Below are 7356 nucleotides of genomic sequence, written 5' to 3'. Positions count from 1 at the left end.
GTGTGTGTGTGTGTGTGTGTGTGTGTGTGTGTGTGTGTGTGTTGCCACGGACAGTGTCCATCGGTCCGTGTACGTTTTAACAAACTATCAATAAATCAAACTACGTCCGCTGTTGCAACTACCAGTTTGGTTTCCTGATGGACGCGTGGAGAGAAGCTTTTGATGTCTCCCCGGCTGTAATCGGCTACTCTCGTCTACTTTCGGACTACTACTCCGAGCCGCAGTGGTCCGCTTTGGCGTGACAACGTGGCGGTTAACAACCAATAAGAATTTGTCCAAAAGTATTTGACTCACGTGTCCTACTTTTGATTGGTTAGAACCCCCTTCAGGACGTTGGTCATTGGCTAGCTGAACAACAAGGCCCGCCTCCCTAACGTTGGTATTTAAAGGTACAGAGTGCCAACGCGGACTGGTCTGCTGCTGAAACTGCAAAGGGAGGTGTCGCGAGAAGCTGCCAAGAAGCTGTGAGTTCACTTCTAAAACGTTACATGAGAAGAACCGCGGATAACAGGGTTGTTTGTGCTTCTGTAGCTCCGCTGTCACACAGTGTTAACAGCTCACTTGATGAACTTCAGCAACATGAAGGAATGTGTGTTTAATGATGCGTTCATGTAGACCGCAGGGCTAGAGGATAATGAGACGCTACTTGCTCATCTCATCATGCTGTGCTATTTACCAATCATTTCATTGGATTGTTGTTTCAACATTTCACTGTGATTGAGAGAGAATGTTTTATCTCAGTTTTCAACTTTGTGATGACACACTCCAGTTATCTTAGGGTTAATGGAGACTGACAGATTGTCTTTCTGACCAGAGACTCACTGTCTGGAATAATCCAGGACGTGTTCTTGGTCCTGTACGATTCTAATTTAATGATTAAAGCGTAGTGGAGTTGTTAGTAGTTTAATATGTATTTTACCACAAACAGTATGAATGGATTAAGTATCTTTGAGATTAATGTGGATAAACTAAATACATGATCCTATTTTTCCTTACAGTTGTAGAAAGGTGTACATTGGTACAGTTCTGACTGTTGATGACGATAAAAATACCAAACTTTCAACTTTCAACTGTGAAGAAATGCAGGGATCATTTCCTTTCCTCAGTAGACTAGGCAGCCTCAGAATGAGTTGGCCACCCTTGATAGAACACTCAATGAGATCATGCTAAAACCCCACCTACCTATTTGGTGCCTGAACTACAGGCTGAGGAATAAGGTGAAGAGCAGGTAAACCCCACATGGATCAGAGTGAGCTGGAGACTAGCAGGAGACACCTTTATTCCCTCAGTTAAGACTCTCACCTGAGGGAGGCACTGGAGACTTTTATTCCAAACATTTCAATGGAATGAATGGAAAACCACAAGATTTAATTTTATATCATAAGGTTATGCCTTTAAGTATTATGTTTGTACTGTGTTTTAAACTTATTTTCAGTTTTTTTGTTCTATGTTTTTAGGCCAATAATGTTCTTTCCTTTTGCTCCCCCTCCCTCACGCACACTTAGAATCCCCCCCAGTCAATGATGCTGCTGAAGTCACTAGCATCCCTCTGCCTCCTGGCGGCGGCTGCCTTTGCTGTCCCTGCTCAGGAGAAGCGCATCCATCACCAGGCAGATCTGAGCGACCGCGCCCACGACGATGTTCACGGCTTCCAATACGACCATGAGGCCTTCCTGGGCAAAGAGGAGGCCAAGACCTTTGATCAGCTGACCCCAGAGGAGAGCAAAGACAAATTAGCGTAGGTGTTACTAACTTCCAGCATGCTCTTTCTAAACTGTCCACTACAGCATCACTCCTAAGCTTCAGGGTCCATTTACTGTCAGTGTACAACACAGGAGCTCAATGAAATACAGACGTAGACAAAGACAACACAACTAGAATAATACTATGCTCAGTAGATTGGATGCCTGTCTATTATTACAGAACCCTAATGGACAACATTTTGTCCCACTGGACCAAAGTTCCATTGTCCTGTTATCCCAAAAAACAAAGGCCCATTGCTCCAAAAATACAAACTCTCGGCACAGCAAACAGAAGCACATCGTTTTAAATATTATTCGGAATGTCGTTGCAGTGGAGATAGATTTTTGGCAAAGGCATAACCCGTCCTCCTCTGCCACCGGTTGGCTTACCCTGATATTGGTACCCTAAACCCAACCAACCCAACCAACGAAAGTAACGAGTTATAAGAGGCAAAGTGGTGGGTCATGCCTTTACCAGTAGGAAAATAAATTAGGATTCAATGACGTCGTTCTGCATAATATTTAACCATGTGCTTTTGTTACAGGAAGTGTGTATTTGTTTTTATTTTCGGGAAAACAGGCTGTAGGACAAATGGGCTTAATGGGATATTGGGGATTTGGAGTGTAGATGTCTGCCAGGTCTGTCTGCAACAACCACTGCTGTAATGTTGGCCTGAATAGATACAAACCAGCCCCATCTAGATTTCAAGTGTGTGAGAAGAAAATAAAAACGGGAGCATTTCTTTAGCTTTTTACCTACACATCAGGAGGAATGTAAACAGCAGGTTTGTACTTGTGTTTTTACATACTCATCAGCTCTTTCTACGGTTTGTATTTTGCAAAAGAATATTGCTATCTGGGTAGTGTGTAGTTTATAATTTGGGGTTCTATTTCTAAAAGCATGGAGGGAGCAGATGATTTCAGTTGCCCTAATCCTCAACTCTGACCCCATCTCTCCCCACAGGAAGATTGTGGACCGCATTGACATGGACAAGGATGGCTACATCAGCCATGCAGAGCTGCACTATTGGATCAAACACCGGCAGAGGAGGTACATTGAGGAGAATGTGAACAAACACTGGAAAGACTACGACAAGAACCAAGACGGAAAGATAGGCTGGGAAGAGTACAAAAACACCACCTACGGCTACTATCTGGGTAATGCTGTGTGTCTGGGAAAGATGACTCCTCCTCTCCCCTTTTACCTTCTTTACTTCTTCCATATTTCTTCCTTTATCACCTGATTGTCTTCTCTACCTCCTTCTTTGTAATCTGGAAACTGATTTCAGTGTCAGCTAACACAACAAATGAAGCAGCATGGAGGAGTCCATCTAGGAGCTGTCGAATTAAACACAAGCACGTCCTCTTAGGCCACATTTAAAGCTATGCTCAGCATCGAACAGACAGCATGAACCAGCTCCACTCAACTAGTGTTCAATGCAGAATATCCAAAGTAATGAGCAACAACCATAGCTGAGAAGTGGAAAAAAAAAATAGCTTTCTACCATTTGTCCTAATGTATCCAGTGAGTCCATCGTTCCCTTCTGGAAACCACTTCTACCTGTCAGGCTGTCTGGAGCCTGTTCCAGCACACACTAATAATCTCACATAAAAGGTCCACTTGTATGCTTTTCTGGAGCTTTCAACCATGGTCATTAGCAAATGGAACTGGCTCTTTGTCTTGAGTTGAGAGCAGTTGTCTCACGGTCTATATGGAACACCAGAATGTCCATGTGGCTGACATTTGAGTTCTTTTCAGGCGAGGCGTTTGATGACATCGAAGACAAGGCCACCTATAAGTCCATGCTCACCCGGGACGAGAGGCGCTTCAAGACAGCCGACCGAGATGGTGACGGTATCGCCACTCGAGAGGAGTTCACTGCCTTCCTTCACCCGGAGGAGTTTGATTACATGAGAGATGTGATAGTGCAGGTAGACCAACTCTCTAAGCAGCAGGAACTTTGGTGATAAGATGATGACATTTTTTTTTACCATGGCAATGCCAGGGGTGAGCTATGTCTCATGCTTTACAAGCATAAACACACATTTGCAGCCACTGTGTATCAGTTTGCATAGTTTCATCAATAGTTTCCCAACAACGACCCCTGGGGAGGCTCCGTACCTCGGCTCTACACAGCACATGTAATCACAGTGAGAAATTACACGTGTATTCTGTCAGGTTACCCTTCATCGCCTCCTCCACCTCACACAGAGCTCTTCATGTTCAGAAGCCTTTGGAAAAAGGACTTCACCACTATGAGCACTGACTCATTTTCTCATGTAGGAAACCATGGACGACATCGATAAAAACGGCGATGGCAAGATCGACATAGCGGAGTACATTGGTGGGTGACTCCTGTGTTCTCTCAGACCAGCCACTCCTAAACCTGGAGGACATCTGTCCTAAGTGTGTGTGTGTGTGTGTGTGTGTGTGTGTGTGTGTGTGCGCGCGCTGCGCCCTTACAGGTGACATGTTCACATCAGAGGATGGGGATGGCGAGCCTGACTGGGTCCTGACAGAGAAGACACATTTCTCCGAGTTCAGAGATGCCAACAAGGTAAAAGCTGCAGCCATCGTAGTAAAACTATCGATATGATGATGTACAAATACTCTTTTACAAGTCATCTTATGGTTAGATTTGAATTAAGCAAAAGTATAAAAGCATTATCAGCAAAATGTAGTTTAAGTATCAAAAGTAAAATAATTCCTTCCTTTCAGAATGTTCAAATGAACATTATAACAGAAGTATTTGAATGTGGAGCCAGTGGAAGTGGAGTTTAATCTATAACTATCATATTGAATCAATCACATGTTTTGTTTGTTAAGTAACTAGTAAGTCCAGCTGATTAAAGTAATGGCGCATGGGCATTTAGTGGACAAGAAGTATAACTAGAAAAATAAACTGAAAGATTCCAGCTTCACCCTTCTTCTGCTGTCATGTGTTGAGTGGATGTATCGTTCAGATGTCAGTCCTCTGTGCCCGTGCTTACAGTGGGTTCCTCAGTAAAGCAGTTGTGTGTTGTACAGGATGGCTACCTGGATGCTGGCGAGGTGGCCCACTGGGTTCTGCCAGGAGAGGTTGACCATGCTGACAATGAAGCCAAACATCTGATCCATGAGACTGACACCAACAAGGTAGACCTGCCGCTGCTTAAAACCTCTGCTGTATACAGTCCACGTGCCTTTGACACGCCATAGTCACTCCATATTGACCATTTTTCCAATACGACAATGTTTTAGGTTGATTTTCACTTTCCTCCAGACAGACATTAAAGCCACAGCAGATAACTGAAACAGACAGTACTTTATTTATCAAGAGAATACATTGTCAGTGTCTGGTAATGCAGTTGTAAGCAGGGAGTATTGAGAAAACTCTCCTTGATGGTGCATTCAAAGATGCTTCAACTTCTGATACAGTTATCCATCCATTATCTCTAACCGCTTATCCTGTTCGCCAGACTATCAAAGGCTTAGACCGAGAGACAGACAACCGCTTACGCTCACCTTCTGCTTGGGTTATAATTGATGAGTCTAAATTGCCCGTAGTCTTTGGACTGTGGGAGGAAGCCAGAGAACCCGGAGAGAACCCACGCTGACACAGAACATGCAAACTCCACACAGAGGCGAGCTGGTTCGCTGGGAATCGAACCAGCTCGCCGCCTCACGACTGTCCATATTAAATGTATAAGCTTTGTCCTGTTAAACATGGAAAACTAGAGGATGAATATTTTACTTTCCATCTTCTACATTAAACAGTTTTCAGCTGAAAACGCTGTAAAGTTTATATTGAGGTCATAACTCAGGAATACACTTGCTAATTATGACAATTTCACACAAATCTCTAATAGGATCAAATGTTGAAGCGATGACATTTTGCACAGACATGGATGTAAACTGTAACATGACCGGTTGGTGCATGTTAGCTGTGTTGCTCTGCACTGCAGGAGTGTAGCCTCCTGTTCCTCCCTAAGGTAAACAGTTAGCTCCGTCACCACTGATGAGAGATGTTGAGAGACAATAGATATGCTCCCAGTCTTGTGTATGCACCTTTCAATGCACCAAGGGACTTTTCAACACAGTTGCCCTTCGTAACTGCAATAGCAAGTACTGTTATTGTAACTGGCAAATGTCAGGAGTTCGCTGTGTCTGCAACATGAGTTTCATAGTGATGAAACGGAAGAGAGGTGAGCTAGTAACTCTAAATAAATACGACCAGGACCACACTCCTCAATACACACTGTAGATACTACAATATAATGTAGAATGCATGTGTACTACACATAACTATGTCATTAATGTCAAGAATATAAGTTCACAAGGTGCATGTAATTGGGTAATTGTGGGTTAATTATTTTCTGTCTGTGTCTTGCTTTCTCTTACATCACCTCTTCTCTTTCTGTCAATCATAAACCAATAAACCAATGCTGGATGGAATCCGGTGATCAAACAACAGGACCAGAAAATAACCAAGAAGGAGATTCTGGCCAACTGGAACATGTTTGTGGGCAGCCAGGCGACAAATTACGGGGAGGACTTAACAAAGAGACACGATGAACTTTGATGAGGTGTCTGAAGCTCATTGGGAGGATACGGTTACCATGGTTGTGGGGTGGGGATGTAATTATGTACCTTTGGTCACACATGCACGACAGATACACACATCCATTCAAATTCAGCATTCACTCATGTACTGTGTATGTGAATACAGACGCTACACTTCTTTTGCTTCATCTACAAAGTGAATGATTGTAAGGTTTATAACTGAGATGACATATCCCTGTTGTCTGATGACAACGGTGCATCTCCAGAGTTAAAATAAATAACCAAACTGTGGATAATGTCCAACATTCACTGGCATCCAGCTGGCAGTTCTTTTTCTATGAGCCTGAGAGGTTCGAACTCGGTGCCAACACATGGGGACACACGTCGTTGTTACAAAGACCAGCAAACTGAGACATTTACATTTACCAGAAGGCATGTGAACAATTGCTCTCCAAAAATGTATGAAATGTGGTGACTTCAAGAGGTTTGACTATTAAAGTCTTTAGTTTTTTTCTACAAATGCAGTTCATTTTGTTATTTTGCATTAACCACTCTTGAATCTTCAGTTACATAAGTATATCATATTGTGGTTATGAGAACCGTGTAGCTACATGAATAGGAGGGGATTTTCTAACTACTTGCCTACAATACGACATTTAGTTTGAAAATGCTGAACTTAAACTTGCTAAAGTAGATGTACGGCTATTTATCAACTTTCAGCAGAATCATACAAAAGAATAATTCCTAGCAGTTATATGTAATGTTATATATAAAATCAGTTTGTGTTTTCCAAATCTCATGTAGTGAGTGTATTGCTTTGAACTTAAGCTTGATTCTTTGTAATTTTGTGTACATTTTCCATACGATTGATATCGATAATGAAAACTACCAATGAGTTAACTGAGCAGGTTGTTTATGTTCCAGTCCGAACCGGAACGGATTCTTGTACCAAAGCACAACACATTGACGTTTCATATCAATCATCTGTCTGCTCAGTCTTTCAATAATCAAATGTAATGTACTAGCTTTAGGCTACTTGAGTACTTCCTTTAAAATAAAGCTCACAATTTT

General features: G+C 42.5%; 1 protein-coding gene across 1 annotated transcript; it reads left to right on the top strand.

The window, feature by feature from the left end:
* Positions 1-422: 422 nt before the first annotated feature.
* rcn3 (reticulocalbin 3, EF-hand calcium binding domain) lies at positions 423-7356 on the top strand. Its single transcript, XM_079232782.1, has 8 exons — positions 423-464; positions 1506-1738; positions 2707-2900; positions 3502-3674; positions 4027-4087; positions 4209-4300; positions 4771-4878; positions 6197-7356. Exons 2-8 carry the CDS (start codon positions 1521-1523, stop codon positions 6302-6304), a joined length of 954 nt encoding a protein of 317 aa, XP_079088908.1. The 5' UTR covers positions 423-464; positions 1506-1520; the 3' UTR covers positions 6305-7356.

Source organism: Taurulus bubalis, assembly GCF_910589615.1.
Source record: "Taurulus bubalis genome assembly, chromosome: 17".
NCBI classification, from domain to species: Eukaryota; Metazoa; Chordata; class Actinopteri; order Perciformes; family Cottidae; genus Taurulus; species Taurulus bubalis.
This window is presented reverse-complemented; position numbering and strand designations above follow the sequence as displayed.

What these genes read in the sequence shown, in the direction of transcription:
- rcn3 (XM_079232782.1), top strand. Translation starts at nt 1,521, where the DNA reads ATGATGCTGCTGAAGTCACTAGCATCCCTCTGCCTCCTGGCGGCGGCT. An exon ending in CACCTACGGCTACTATCTGG is followed by an intron (nt 2,901 to 3,501) that starts GTAATGCTGTGT and finishes AGTTCTTTTCAG; the next exon opens with GCGAGGCGTTTGATGACATC. An exon ending in CGACATAGCGGAGTACATTG is followed by an intron (nt 4,088 to 4,208) that starts GTGGGTGACTCC and finishes GCGCCCTTACAG; the next exon opens with GTGACATGTTCACATCAGAG.